The sequence below is a fragment of the Aquarana catesbeiana genome, linkage group LG02, assembly GCF_042186555.1.
Source record: "Aquarana catesbeiana isolate 2022-GZ linkage group LG02, ASM4218655v1, whole genome shotgun sequence".
Classification (NCBI taxonomy): Eukaryota; Metazoa; Chordata; class Amphibia; order Anura; family Ranidae; genus Aquarana; species Aquarana catesbeiana.
The window spans coordinates 123,410,148-123,425,843 of NC_133325.1; the positions used below are offsets into that span (position 1 = coordinate 123,410,148).

Here is a 15,696-nt window from a genome sequence, read left to right on the forward strand (position 1 = left end):
CCTTCCTCGGCTAAGTATAATCCAAGTAAAGGCCACCTAAGGCAGGTAGACCTGGGAATCCAACATGGTAGAGTATCTGAGATCGAAGACTTTAGTGGATTTCCACTCATCAGCTTCAGTCTGCCTAAAAACAAATCTGGTCTGGTGGACATCATTTAAAGGAAATCTGGTTGCCAGTGTTGACCTCCCCCTTCTATAAATTCCAGTCCCCCATATGGCTTTAGTACTTTTTGAGTAATCTGTCAAAAACAAGTATGCAGATAAGGATCTTATTTCCGTGATTTGCATACTTGTTCTGGGTTAGAGGTCGGCAATGCCAGGCTCCATATAGCTCCTAGCAACGGTTTCTTATTTAGCCTTAGCATTAATTATGTCATTTCTTCTAACTGTAATGAAATTTGCGATTAATGAATTTACTAAATAATTCAAAGTGCAACTCATATTTTTTTGGTTAGTGTGGCTGAGGATGATTTGGATTTTCAGTGGCATAAGGGAGTTAATACATTACATTTTGCCCTACAAAAGTTTTTTGTAGCAGGAAGTATGGCAAAGTATGTGGTAGTTTTGTAGTCCTTTTTAGCGTGAGGTCCACCAGGGTCTCCACTGCAAACAGAGAGACTATATTCCTCTTCCTCTATACCTCTTCCCTGGGCCAGTTGATAACCTCCCATGGCTTCAAATACCACCTCTATGCCGATGACACACAGATCTATCTCTCCACTCCTCAACTCACCCCCACTATCTCCTCACGGATCTCAAACTTGCTGAATGACATATCGGAATGGATGTCACACCACTTCCTCAAACTTAATCTTTCTAAAACTGAGCTTATTATATTTCCTCCTTCACGGTCCCCCTCCTGTGACTTCACCATTAATATCAACAACACAACCATTGGTCCTTCCACACATGCCAGGGTCCTGGGTGTAATCCTTGACTCTGACCTCTCCTTCAGCCCCCATAACCAATCACTGGCTAAATCCTGCCGCCTTAACCTCCGCAACATCTCCAGAATTCGACCCTTCCTGACTAATGACACCACAAAGCAACTTATTCACTCCTTGATTATTTCCCGCCTCGACTACTGCAACTCTCTCCTTAATGGCCTACCCTTAAGCAGGCTATCCCCCCTTCAGTCTATTATGAATGCTGCTGCTAGACTAATACACCTCACTAATCGATCCGTGACTGCTGCTCCTCTCTGCCAATCCCTTCACTGGCTTCACCTACCCCACCATGTAAAATTCAAAATGCTAACCATAACATACAAGGCCATTCACAACATTGCCCCCATCTACATCACCAACCTCATCTGCAGAAATCGCCCCCTCCGCTCCTCCCAGGACCTCCTGCTCTCTAGCTCCCTTGTTACCTCCTCCCATGCTCGCCTTCAGGACTTCTCCAGAGCCTCTCCCATCCTCTGGAATTCCCTGCCCCAGTATGTCCGATCAGCCCCTACCCTGTCCACCTTTAGGAGATCCCTGAAAACTCATTTATTCAGGGAAGCCTATCCCACACCCACATAACTGTCCCTGAGCCACCCCCATCAAATCATTCTTTGCAGCTATTACCTTTTGTACCACCACCCCCTCCCTTTTAGAATGTAAGCTCTACGAGCAGGGCCCTCCTGTACCTTTTGTATTGAACTGTACTGTAATTGTGTTGTCCCCCTTATACATTGTAAAGCGCTGAGTAAACTGTTGGCGCTATATAAATCTCGTATAATAATAATATATTCCTCAATGGACCTCGGGGGTAACCCAGTCTGGCATAGCTGGAGTTCTTCCATGGCCCATATCTGCCCCTTCCTGTGCCTGCCCTGCTGTTGCCTGCACAGATTCATGCCCAGGAGTAGTCCCACAGTGGAGAGATTAACTCCTTTCCACCATAATAAAGGTTTTTTTTTTTTTTTGTTTTTTTTTTACTAAAGTCCAGACTTTCATAGGTTGGAAGTTCATATGCTTTTTCCCTTGAAGGGTAAAGCCCACATGGAATATTCTGGCAAGCACACTCTTCCTCAAGCAAAACCCTTAACCCAGCCATACATGGATTGAAATTCGGCTAGTTCAGCAGGGACCAGCCAAATTTTGATCTATGTATGGGCAGGGTGGTTGTACAGAAGTTGATCTACCAGTCGACTTCTGTACAACTGCCCTGTTTTTCCGATTGACCAGTGCTGCAGGCTATTACTTGCAGTGCTGATATGTGTGTTCTGATGGTGGGCAAGTCTCCCTGCTGTTAGAATACAAAGGCTCGGCTGGGAGGATTTTTCCATCCACCTTGAATGAGTTGATTGGGGAATCAAGTTTTTTTTTTTTCCGTTCAACCTATAGGTTGAACGAAAAAGAAGTGAATCATCTATTCATGCCTTACCTAAAAGAATAGTGTCCCCATCGAGGGGACCATATAGCAACGGACATGGCAGCCAACTCCTGTTGCCAAAACTGCCCTAAGTAGGGTTATTATACCTGACCCTGTTGGGCACTACTTACAGATGGTCCCATTCCCCAGGGCAACAAAAAGATTTCCTTATATTACCATTGCCCAGGAGGAGATTACCTCTCTTGATGACATCTAGTAAAGGCCCAGGGATATTACCAGGGTATTTACTTGTGCACACTAATCTATCCTGTACTCCCCTACAAAGGTACATACCTGTAGTTTGAGGAATGATTCAGTCAGTGAATATAACTGACCGGTGTCCATTTCTGACTGCATAAAAAAAAAACAGATCAACCACATGCACTCCATTTCAACCAACTGGCTTCACTTGACACACACTGGCAGAAATGACACAAGACAACTTGAATCCTAAAACAGGCTTTGCATGTTGTTTACTTTAAAAAGGCATGTATTTCTTTGTGGTGTTTTTCTCTACGCTTCAATGGATTCATTTTTAATTGCTGATATTTTATTGATGGATATGTGAGAACTGCACTAGGTTATAGCAGGATTGCTGTCTGCCTCATAGATGTACTATGAAGTGAATGCTGTGCTGGCAAGTCTCAGATTCGCCATGCACTTACTGTACTGCTGGCACACTGTGCCTTACATCTCTGCACATGTTTCCATTGTGATCCAGCTCTGCAGGTAGAACTGAGGTGGAACAAATGTTTTCACTGCATCTGCTGTATCATTCCACGTGCCAGGGCTGTGTTAACCATTGCTAGGTTTTCACACCCTTGTTTAGCAGATGCTATGAGTCATAAGAACTATTCAGTGGCTTCATATTGCGTTTTTGGATTATTTAAGGGCTGCACCAACTTCATGAATTACCAGCACGAAAGAGGAAGCCATGTTGCATGTTCAGGCAACATTTATGAGAATAGAGCACATGTTTATAAACTATTAGATGGTCCACTGCCATTTGCCTTCATTTATAGTCGTAGATCATTCACAGTCTGTGTTTTCAGTAAATTTCTGAAAATGAAGTAAGGCATAAGGGAGTGGCACAGGACATATGGGTGTCCAGTTTCTGGCTGATACATACACATACTTTGTTTTGGGGTTCATTTAGAAAAATAACATTTGTGCTTGTTTAAATTACACTTGTAACATCCCGAACCTATTAAACTAACAGCCAAACAGAGCAATATGGTGATTGTTCATTCCTTCAACTGTGTGAGGAACTTCACATGTGCACCAGAGAGCCCCGAAACCTAAGGTTTGCCCTCAGTCTTTTTCATCCAGGTCTACCTCCCCTTCCTCCATCCCAGGCCTCCCTCCCTACACTCCCATCCCAGGCCTCCCTCCCTACACTCCCATCCCAGGCCTCCCTCCCTACACTCCCATCCCAGGCCTCCCACCCGCAGCCTGTCCCAGGCCTTCCCCTGCACACACCATGCAAGGCCTTACACAGTGCAATGTAGAAGCCTCAGTTACAGTTCTCAGCACATTTTGTCTCTGCTGCTTAACCTTCCCATATCTTGATATTGTATTTTGTGTCTGCTTTTTATTCTGAATGGAGTTTTTCTTTAATTTACTTTGAAGGCCGTGAGTAATGGGTGAAATGGCTGAAGTGCAGTACATGGGAGGTCGGGATGCTTTGTATCCATTTGTATAATGGCTGCATCTGCCCATTTTTAGATTTTGTATTTTTTTTTTTTTTTCAGTCAGGTTTGGCTCTTCGATCTTTCAGCTTTGGGCATACCAGACCAATGGGGTGGGGGGGGGTTCATAGGGTTTGGCAATATACACAACTATGGTTGAAGCTAATCTTAACCAGAAGCTATAGTCTTCTAGTTTCTCATCTTGGGTGAAGAAACAGGCCGCCATACACTAAAATATTCTTCAAAACCACGTAGGGTAAAGTGACAGCATGTGATATTAGGGGTCAAGCCTTGCTATTTCTCTTGCATGGTCTTAACCGGTCTTTTTTTAAAATGGCATTTATTATACATACAAGCCTTTGAGTATTGTGTTTGAAGAGAAAATAAAATATATATTTTGATCCTGGTTCTGTAATTATCCTTTCATGTCCTTTTGCATGACTTTTTGATCTGATTGCAGAATGTCTGCGCAGTAATCAGTATAGAAAATAGAAATCTGCCTCAGATTACAGACGTCACCACCGCTGCTTTTTTTTTTTGTTAACCGGCAGTGTACACATAGCTGCAGTAGGCGTGGACCTAAAGAAACCATGTGATTTTGAATAGAATGTTTGTAGGAATGATTTTACACATGCAAATGTTTTCAGGAAAGTCGGCCCCCCAGGAGACCTGTATTGAGAGAATTATGGCACTGCCACTACTGTCGTCCTCTGAAAATGCTACTTGCCTGGCCATCTGTGGCTTCACTTTGACTTTTAGTCACTACCCCAAACAAGTTGGAAAAGTCAAAACTCTTGATCTAAATACTTGTTCCAGGTTTGTGACTCAGAAAGTTCGGAATCCACTGTACCAGAATGGTAGCCAAGGATCTAGTATTAGCAGAAGGTAAAGTCAGCTGTTGTAGCTTCAATCTGTGTACAGTAAAGCTTCCCTTTAAGACTATTGAATGGTTGTGTAAAAATCCTTACCATTTAGATAGCAATGTCTTCTATAAAAGTTTTTTGTTGTTGACCAGTAAAAGTTCCACAGGTAACCTACTCTAGGTGAGTTCCACAGGTAACCTACTCTAGGTGAGTTCCACAGGTAACCTACTCTAGGTGAGTTCCACAGGTAACCTACTCTAGGTGAGTTCCACAGGTAACCTACTCTAGGTGAGTTCCACAGGTAACCTACTCTAGGTGAGTTTCACAGGTAACCTACTCTAGGTGAGTTTCACAGGTAACCTACTCTAGGTGAGTTTCACAGGTAACCTACTCTAGGTGAGTTTCACAGGTAACCTACTCTAGGTGAGTTTCACAGGTAACCTACTCTAGGTGAGTTTCACAGGTAACCTACTCTAGGTGAGTTTCACAGGTAACCTACTCTAGGTGAGTTTCACGGATACCCTACCCTAGGGGAGTCCCACGAATATCCTATAGTTCCGTGGATAGCCCACTCTAGGTTAATTTGTAACCGGATTCGCTACCTCTGTGTTATGCCCACTGTAAAACCTGCATATGCTGGTGGGTATTAAGTTTCCTGTGAAATGCAGTTTCAATAAGCATGGCCAAAATCTGGGCGGTTTATAGGCGGCAGCTTTTTCCATGGAAAGTTTATTTATCCCAGAGAGTTAAATGTGTCATTGGATATGTCTATGTGTGGAAAAAAGACCCACATAGAGGCACAGCCCAGTTCTTTTAATCTGACATATATGCAATTGAGTTGATGTTAATGAATAACTAGATGTTACTTGTCTTAGTAAATAACATTGCAAATAGAAAAGGCACTTGGATTTTGTGTCTGGGTCTGGTATCTTATCTGTGGTAATGGCCTCATAAAAAGTCATTTCTTTCTGCTGAATTAAGCTTTGTCTTTTTCTTAGTCTCTACAGATGGAGGAGCAGAATCCACCACTTTGGTTGATGACAATGGAAGTGAGGAAGAATACAGCTATGAGGAACCCTACCAGGCCAATCCAAGGTATCTGCAGCCGGGAGGGGAACAGCTGGCCATTAATGAGGTATGTCCTGTCACTCCATTTAGTTGTCCTGCATGAGTGATGATGTCTTTTATATACCTGGGTACTTTGGGTTTTAGATGATTGCATACTACGGTGAAAGTATAGTTCGGTTTTGAGGTGTACATACAGATGATTGTGCAGCTTTATGTGCTTTCATCTATTGCTGCAGTCCCACTGGGAAGGCCGCAGCTAAAGAATTTGTTTTCATTCCCATGAAATGAAGAATCCATCTTTTCCCTATTTATGTATCATAAGAGAGTGCATGATTAAAAGAAAAGTAGGAAAGTGCTGAGTCATCATCTGACTTGTCCAACGCATAGATCCCCAAATCACGAGGAAAACTGGCAGAGCTAGTTATTTATCTTGTGCAGAGTTGGAGGAGTGGTCAGACAGGAGTTAAATGAAACCTGTACTGAGAGACTAGAAAGGCTGTCTTTGTTGAAAATGCTAGTTGCCTGGCTGTTGTGCTGACCCACTAACTCATGGATCTAGTATAAGCTTGAAGACCAGTAGCTCAGACTTCGCTCACAATTTTTTACAGCATGTTATGACAAGACCTCCCATTTTTGTGTTAATAAACAAAAGTAAGAATTTCAGGGGATGCCAATCCAATTTAAAATAGGTTTTCTGTGGGATTTCACTTCAGATGTTCACTCCAGTGTGCAACAACCCTTCCTTCACAAGATATTATAATGGAGTGGCTTTGAACTAAGAATGAGTGAAGCTGGGCATTGCCATTGGGGTTGTGTACCAAAGCCAAAATGAAAAAAAATAAAATAAAGCCGCATTTCTTTCTGAAAAGAGTTGTCCACTCTCCTTAACATTTCCAACACACGCTAACAATATGGCGGCTGTGAGTCCACCCCTTTGGTGGGAGTTATCCATTCCATCAGAGTATTGGCTTTTCTGACCCAGTAATGTTGTGCTATGTGACTGTTTTAATTTAGAAATAAAGCTTGGCAGAGTTGATATTTATTATTTCTTAATCAAGAAACCTTTAATGACTTGTCGCAATGAGAATGAATGTTGTGGTTGCCAAAGGGGAAGGTCATGTACTATTGTAAGTTCCTCTTTCCTTCATTAAGATAGTGTTGAGAATGGTGAACTGATTTGTACTCCAGTTACCGAACATCACGCCTGAAATTTTTCCTCCTTTCTATATTTCTAGCTAATATAGTATTGCATCATTTGTGTGGTAGTTTTTTTTTAAGAAGAAAAGTAAAAAAAAAAAGAGAAATAATGCATGTGGAATTATGTATTTATTTTCTGTCTTGTTAAAGGGACATTGTTATCCCAAAAATAATGGAAATTATATGGAAAAAAATGAATATAAAAAACATAATAGTAAAAAAAATCTCCCTTGTCTAAGTGTACATTTTTAAATAAGCCTTTGTACTTCCCTTCAGCACCCAATGTTTTCTGCCTCCCAGACCTAGCCTTACCCTTTTGTTTCCTGGAACACAGTCTCACTTCAGGGGTGATGTGATGTGAAGTAGGATTGTGTAATGGTTTAAGATTAGACTTGTCACTTTATAACAAAGGGTACACTTTAAACATGAAGAAAACAACCAATATATTGAGGACTAAGGTTGGCTGCATGTAGCCCAATTTTGCAGCAGTTTGATGGTCCACTGTAAGAGTGGAGGTCTCCTGAAAGGATTAGGGGATGATGACAAACACATCTCACCATTGGTCCATATTGCACATGGAGATCTTGAGGCTGATCAGTGAGACATGGGAAGAAAGTCTTCACTTCACAATGGCACTTCTCCTGCTAGCCGTGTTGTCAACATGCAGGAGATTCAAGAAGGTTGAGCAGGAAATGAGCTTAAAATGGAATGGGCCCTTGCTGACCTCTATATCTGTTGACACTGTGGAGGAATTAATTCTCAAAGTTCAAAAGAGACACAGTAAAGTCATTCAAGTTTAGTTTCCACACTCTGTTCTCACCTCTTTCTGTGTACCTGCTTTGGGTTTACATTGAAGATTAAGAGTTCGAAAGGCTGCCAAGCCATTTAGGGACAAATTACTCTACACTGCCTGCAGCTACAGAGGTTAGTGAAGGTTTGTTTCCTACTGCTCATTTAGTACTTGTTAAGAATATGCAAATACATACATTGCCTGAGCATGAGCCCTAGATTTCCATTGTTTTATTTTCTCCTTCCTTAAAGTGTCTATAAAGGCAAAACTTATTTTCTTTTCATTTTGGATAGTGTAAGGGTGGTATATAATTGGGGAGATTTCCCTTTAGTTCCTGTTGCATAGCCAAAACAAGTCAGAGGAGATCCCTCTAACATGAGAGAATTTCAGGGTGTCACTAGGGTTACCAGAACTAGTGTCCCCATTGGAAGATTTCCCTTCTATTCCTATTCTGATGTCCTCCGAAAACATTGGATTTTCTTTTGCTTTCACTTTCAATGATCACAGTAAACAGGACGGGGGGCATGGCACAGACAGTAAAAAAAAAACCTGACAAGTTCTAATCTCTATCCAAAACTAAAAGAAAAAAGAAATGTCCCTTTTAGTGACTCTTTTTAATGACCGCTCTACTAGCCTTGATGGCTCATTTAGACATTTAGAAGAAGCCCCCTCGACAAATGTTTCTTCCACCTCATGCAGTTGGCTTCCTGCTATTCCCAGCAGTTTTTCTTTTATTACAACACTGAAACGCTGATGATGTAGTAAGTGATCGAAATCTATGTGTCAACTGCTACAGAAGCAGGTCAAACTATATAAAGAATTGTGCCAACTTCCTTTTTTTTTTTCTTAAAATAAAGTTACACTTTATTGAAACAAAATGCATAATGTAAAAGCAACTACTGAGAAGCCATTTGTAATTGAGGTGTCAAAATAAAATTTCTTAATACAAATTATAACATTGTTTGTTTTTGCATAGTTTTAAGTGTCAAAGTTTGCAGATTTTTTACTTTTATTGTTTGTTTTCAGTTGATAAGCGATGGCAGTGCAGTATATGCAGAGGCATTATGGGACCATGTGACTATGGATGATCAAGAGCTGGCCTTTAAAGCAGGAGATGTTATACGGGTCCTCGAGGCCTCGAATAAGGACTGGTGGTGGGGTCGAATTCGAGACACAGAGGCTTGGTTTCCAGCAAGTTTTGTCAGGGTAAGTCTTGTGTATTTTATTTAGTTCAGGTACTTGTATAGCACCGTCAATTTATGCAGCGCTTTACTTTCAAATCAGTCCCTGGCCGCAAGGAGCTTACAATCTAAGGTTCCCTAACTCACATTCATACATCCACATACTAGGGCCGATTTTAGACAGGATCCAATTAACCTTCCAGCTTGTCTTTGGAGTGTGGGAGGAAACCCACGCAAGAACATGCAAATTCCAGGCAGGTAGTGTCGTGGTTGGGATTTGAACCAGCGACCCTTTTGCTGCTAGGCAAAAGGGTAACCACTGTGACATCTCATCCCTGAGTGTACTGTACTTATAGATTGATGTATTTTGTCTAATGGCTTGTAGAGTGGCAGTTTTTGAGGAACATCAAGAACCAGCAAGCCTGGATTACGGATAGGTTTGAGATTTAGGCCTTTGTAGTACAGTTTAAAACATGATTCCAGTGTATATATATATATATATATATATATATATATATATATATATATATATATATATATATATATATATATATATATATATATATATATATATATATTTTTTTTTTTTTTTTCTTTATATATTTATTTATTTTTTTTTAAGATTTGGTTAGGGTAAAGAATACTTTAGGTTTATAATATGGTCTCTCTCTCTCTCTCTCTCTCTCTCTCTCTCTCTCTCTCTCTCTCTCTCTCTCTCTCTCTCTCTCTCTCTCTCGTTGCTGTGAAACAGGTGTGTAGATGGCAATTAAAAACCTGACAGGGTTTTGAAAAGTATAACTGTTTTGGGTTTATTTAATTTTTTTATTGTTTTGTATATTTAACCACATGCTGACCAGCTGCCGCAGTTGTACTGCGGCAGAATGGCACAGCTGTGTGAAACGACGTTATGTAACGTCGCTTCACCCTGTGGCCACTAGGGGGTGCGTGCATGCCGACGGAGGCGCGTGCGCACGCCCCCCGAGCCAATTCGAGTGCTCGGCGGTCTCGATTACCGCCGGTCTCCTGCGATCACTGGGGGCAAAGGGAGAACCGGGATCTGTGTGTGAACATACAGTTTCCGGTTCTCTGACTGGAGAACTGACAGATCCTCTGTTCATACAGAGTATGAACAGAGGATCTGTTAGTTTCCCTGCACAGTCCACATCCCCTTTTAGTTAGAACACTTCCTAGGACACACATTAACCCCTTCACTGCCCCCTAGTGTTAACCCCTTCACTGCCAGTGACATTTGTACAGTAATCAATGCATTTTTAATCGCACTGATCGATGTATTAATGCCAATGCTCCCAAAAATGTGTCAAAATTGTCTGATGTGTTCGCCATAATGTCGCAGTCACAATAAAAATTGCTGATCGCCACCATTACTATTAAAAAAAAAAATTAATAAAAATGTCATAAAGCTATCTCCTATTTTGTAGATGCTAACTTTTGCGCAAACAAATCAATATACGCTTATTGCAATTTTTTTTACCAAAAATATGTAGAAGAATACATATCTGCCTAAACTGAGGGAAAAAAAATGTTTTTTTATATATTTTTTGGGGATATTTATTATAGCAAAAAGTAAAAAATAATGCGTTTTTTTTTTTATTTTCAAAATTGTCGCTCTTTTTTTGTTTATAGTGCAAAAAATAGCCGCAGAGGTGATCAAATACCACCAAAAGAAAGCTCTATTTGTGGGGAAAAAAGGACATCGCTTTTGTTTGGGAGCCAGGTCGCACGACCGAGCAATTGTCAGTTAAAGCGACGCAGTGCCAAATCGCAAAAAGTGCTCTGGTCTTTGGCTGGCCAAATGGTCCGAGGCTGAAGCGGTTAATATGTTTTGTGTTAAAAAATTAAAAAAAATGGATTAAGGAGTCGGCTCAGCAGTAACTGTCTGCCTTGAGTCTATGTGTCTCACCAAAACTTTTTGTATTGAGCCATTCAGAAAAGAATGAGTCAACCACTTATGTTTGTAAATTTCACCTTGAGCTACAGAGCCTGTAAACTGGCTGTAAATAGGGATACACATGTAAAGGAAGCCACAAAAGCTTAATTTCTTTCTCGAACATCACGGGACACAGAGCCTCAGTAATAACTGATGGGTTATGTAGGTACCTTTAGGTATTGGACACTGGTCACACTCTAATCAGGAAGTTCAACCTCCTATATAATCCCTCCCCTTCCAGGGATACCTCAGTTTTTACGCCAGTGTCTTAGGTGTTGGACGTGTAAAGATGTCCTGTGCTGAAGCTCCAAAGGGAATATCCTATATCCTATACTGGGGCAAGCCAGGCGAACCGGATCCATTTAAAGTGTCTTTTCATGGCCGAATTGGATGGTACCCGGGCCCCGTGTCTGAAGAAACCAGGTTTTACCTGTAATGCTTCTCTTTTTAGAGAGCTGGACCCCGCAGATCAGAAGATGGCTTTAAACCTCCTAATTTCTGGCTGGGTGCTTTACAGGGCCAGAACTGCAGGATCCCCCTATTCGTAGGGGGCCCCAGTCTCCGACAGTTTTTTCAAACGGAGCCCACCGTGAGAGGTGAAGATTGGGTCTGTGTATACAGCACCCTGCGGCTGGATAAGGTAAGAGGAGGTTCCACAGAATTTTGAATTCTAGTAGGTTTCTCCTTTAAGGTAGATGCATGCTATGCCTAGTGTGACCACCGGGGGCTGCCAAGAGCACATACCTTCTCATGCTGTTTCTGTCTCAGCGTTCCACGCTGCGCAGCTCTTCCGACCGGCTCCAGGTAGGATGGGATGGGGGGATTTCTCCTTAGGAATGTTGCCCCCAGGCCAAGGGGAGGCCGCAGGTGGGCTGTAGGGTGGTTTTTATACCGTACTGTCGCTGCCGCCGCCGGGCCACCATTGCATCTATGCAGGTCCCATCGCTGCCGGCCTCTCTCCTTCCTCCTTCACCCCCAGCCCTCCATGCTACTCCAGAAGGGTCAGGCTCGCACGGGAAGCGCTCGTTTTCGAAAAAACGAAGGGGGGGGGCAGGGCGTCAGCTCAGCGTGCTCAGACGCCCACAGTGCCAGAAGCATGGCTACTTAAAGCACACTCTGCAGGTGCTCTGAGCCTTGGAGGGACACAGAGCTGACAGTCGCATGTAAGGTGGGACACAGGCATTCTCCTAGGCTGCATTTACTAAGGTAACACCGGACTGGGCATTTGGTAGCAAGGCTTTTGCCAGACTACATCGCTCAGCAGTCAGTGTTCATTTTGGATACCTCACACCTTGTTGCTTTGCACTATGGGTAGAAGAGGTTCAAGTACCCCCAGAACCAGAGACACTAGGGGATCTTGTTCAGGTTCTGAGGACCCCCTGTCTGCTACATCCACCCCCCCCCCCCCCCCCGAGGGACCAGGGACAACTGGACAGGGAGAGCCATTGAGGTCTGGGGCTATACCTGCTTCCGGCACTTCAGCCTCTGTATACATTACACAAGAGGTTTTTTCCTCAACCATTACTGGGTTAGAGGAAAGATTAATGGCCATGATTACAGCTTCACTCAGTGGAAGAAAACGTACTAGGCCTTCCTCTGTTTCCCAAGACCCTCAAGCAGAGGAGCTCTGAGATAAAGGAGATGAATCCCTTTCAGAGGATCGGGATGGGACAGATAATTCCTCTTCGGAGGAATCAGGTGGAGAGGGACCCTCTGCGACTTCCCAAGAGGAGAAAGTCTTAGTGCAGATCCTTACTGGATTGGTCCGCTCCACATTTAAGTTGCCCGTACCTGAGGCTGTTAAAGAATCCTCTTCTGCTTTGGGGTCACTGAAACCTTCCCAAGCAGCACATGCTTTTCCTGTTCATAATTTGCTTGAAAAACTCTTTTATTCTGAGTGGGATCACCCAGATAAGCGATTTCTTCCGCCGAAAAAGTTTTCAACACTTTATCCTATGGAAGAAAAATGTATTAAGATGTGGGGAATGCCAGCCATTGATGCGGCCATTTCCTCTATAAATAGTAGTCTGACTTGTCCTGTAGACAATGCTCAGATGCTCAGAGATCCTGTGGATAAAAAGATGGAATCCTTATTAAAGGATGTTTTTTCCTTAGCGGGATCAGCGGCCCAACCTTCAGTAGCAGCGATTGGAGTCTGTCAATACTTAAGAGACCATGTTAAGCAGGTCATCAAAGTATTACCTGATCAACAGGCCCAGGGTTTTGCTAACCTTTCAGTGGCCTTATGTTATGTTGTTGACGCCATCAGAGATTCTATCATGCAAACCTCTCGCCTTTCACTTGGGTTGGTGCATATGCGTAGAATCTTATGGTTGAAAAATTGGTCAGCCGAAGCACCATGTAAGAAGCTCTTGGCTGGGTTTCCTTTTCGTGGTGCAAGGTTGTTTGGAGAAGACGTGGATAACTATATCAAGAGAATCTCTTGTGGGAAAAGCACTCTCTTACCTGTTAAGAAGAAGAGTAAGCGTCCCTCTTTCAAACAGACTCTTTCACCAGAGCCAGGGGCTTCAGCCTCCAGGCAATCACGACGGCCTCCTCCATCTGGGGCAAGAAACAAGAGTCAACCCCAGGAACAAAAGAAGTCCTGGGGGAAGAAGTCTTTTAGACAAGACACTAAGACCTCTTCATGAAGGGGCGCCCCCGCTCACTCGAGTGGGGGGAAGACTGCTACAGTTCTCAAAGCTCTGGCAGGAGGACTTCCAGGACAGATGGGTAATCTCCACGGTAACCTTAGGGTACAAGCTGGAGTTCCAAGAATTTCCCTCTCCTTGTTTCCTCAGATCAAGTGTTCCCAGAGACCCAGAGAAGAAGCAGTCGCTCCTTTTAGCGTTAGAGTGACTTTTGTTGCAAGAGGTCATTATGGTGGTTCCCACATAGGATCAAGGATTGGGCTTCTATTCCAACCTTTTTACGGTCCAAAAAGCAAATGGGGATGTCAGACCCATTCTGGATTTAAGGGATCTGAATCAATATCTAAGGATTCAGTCCTTCCGCATGGAATCAATTCGGACAGTAGTCTCCATCCTGCAGGGAGAAGAATTTTTGGCATCGATAGACATCAGAGATGCTTATCTACATGTGCCCATTTTTCCAGCTCATCAGAAGTTTCTACGCTTCGAGATAGGAGGGCGCCATTTCCAGTTCGTGGCTCTGCCTTTCGGGATAGCCACTGCACCTCGAGTGTTCACAAAGGTCTTGGCCCCTCCTCTGGCCAGATTAAGGGCTCAGGGTATAACTGTCATAGCATACCTAGACAACCTGCTCTTGATAGACCGGTCGGTGGCTTCCTTGAACGGGAACTTGAGGACCACGGTCAAGTATCTGGAACTTCTAGGTTGGATCCTCAACCTAGAAAAATCTTTAATCAAACCAGTAAGAAGACTGGAGTATTTGGGTCTGATCATAGATACAAGCCAGGAGAAGGTATTTCTTCCTCAGGCAAAGATCACTGCTTTAAGGGAGCTGATTCTGACAGTCAGGACCAAGAAGGGTCCTTCTGTCCGCCTTTGTATGAGGCTGCTGGGAAAGATGGTGTCTTCATTCAAAGCAGTTCCCTGCTCAGTTCCATTCAAGACTACTGCAACACAGTATTCTGTCGGCCTGGAACAAGAAGGTTCAGGCATTAGACTTTCCGATGCACCTGTCACATGCGGTGCGTCAGAGCCTCAATTGGTGGCTCATACCCGAAAACCTACAGAAGGGGAAATCCTTTCTACCGGTTACCTGGATGGTGGTAACAACAGATGCCAGTCTGTCAGGTTGGGGAGCAGTTCTGGAACGGTCTGCGATCCAGGGACTATGGTCCAAGACCGAGAGGACCTTAGCCATCAACATTCTGGAGATCCGAGCGGTATACCTAGCCCGAAGAGCCTGGACTATCAGGCTACAGGGTTGCCCATTCAGGATCCAGTCCGACAATGCCACAGCAGTGGCTTATGTCAATCATCAGGGAGGCACCTGGAGCTGAGCTGCTCAAAAGGAGGTGAACCAGATCTTAGTCTGGGCAGAGGTGCATGTGCCATGCATATCGGCAGTTTTCATTCCAGGGATAGAGAACTGGCAGGCTATCTAAGTCGCCAGCAGTTACTCCCAGGGGAATGGTCTCTGCATCCCGACGTCTTTTTGGCCATATGCCAAAGATGGGGGATCCCAGATGTAGATCTCTTTGCATCTCGATTCAACAAAAAGACAGATTTGTGGCAAGGACGAGGGATCCTCTTGCATGCGGGACAGATGCGTTGGTGATTCCGTGGCATCGGTTCTCGCTGATTTATGCATTCCCGCTTATTTTGCTACTGCCACGACTCCTTCACAGGATCAGGCAGGAAAGGAAGTTGATACTTCTGGTGGCCCCCGCTTGGCCCAGAAGGACTTGGTATGCAGAAATAGTAAGGATGACGGTGGGTTCCCCGTGGACCCTACCGGTACGCCCAGACTTGTTATCTCAAGGTCCAGTGTTCCATCCTGCCTTTCAAACGCTAAATTTGACGGTTTGGCTATTGAGACCCACGTTCTGAAGAGTCGTGGGCTTTCATGTCCTGTCATATCTACCTTAATCAAATGCAGCTTCCAGAGTAAT

General features: G+C 43.5%; 1 protein-coding gene across 6 annotated transcripts in view; it reads left to right on the forward strand.

The window, feature by feature from the left end:
* The window catches only part of SPATA13 (spermatogenesis associated 13), a 149,109-nt gene that overhangs the window by 80,026 nt on the left and 53,387 nt on the right, over window positions 1-15,696 (forward strand). For all 6 annotated transcript variants that reach the window (XM_073613426.1, XM_073613427.1, XM_073613429.1 and 3 more), the window contains 2 exons: window positions 5,911-6,047; window positions 8,994-9,173. In XM_073613426.1, the coding sequence (XP_073469527.1) occupies window positions 5,911-6,047; window positions 8,994-9,173 (317 nt within the window). The remainder of the gene's footprint in view (window positions 1-5,910; window positions 6,048-8,993; window positions 9,174-15,696) is intronic.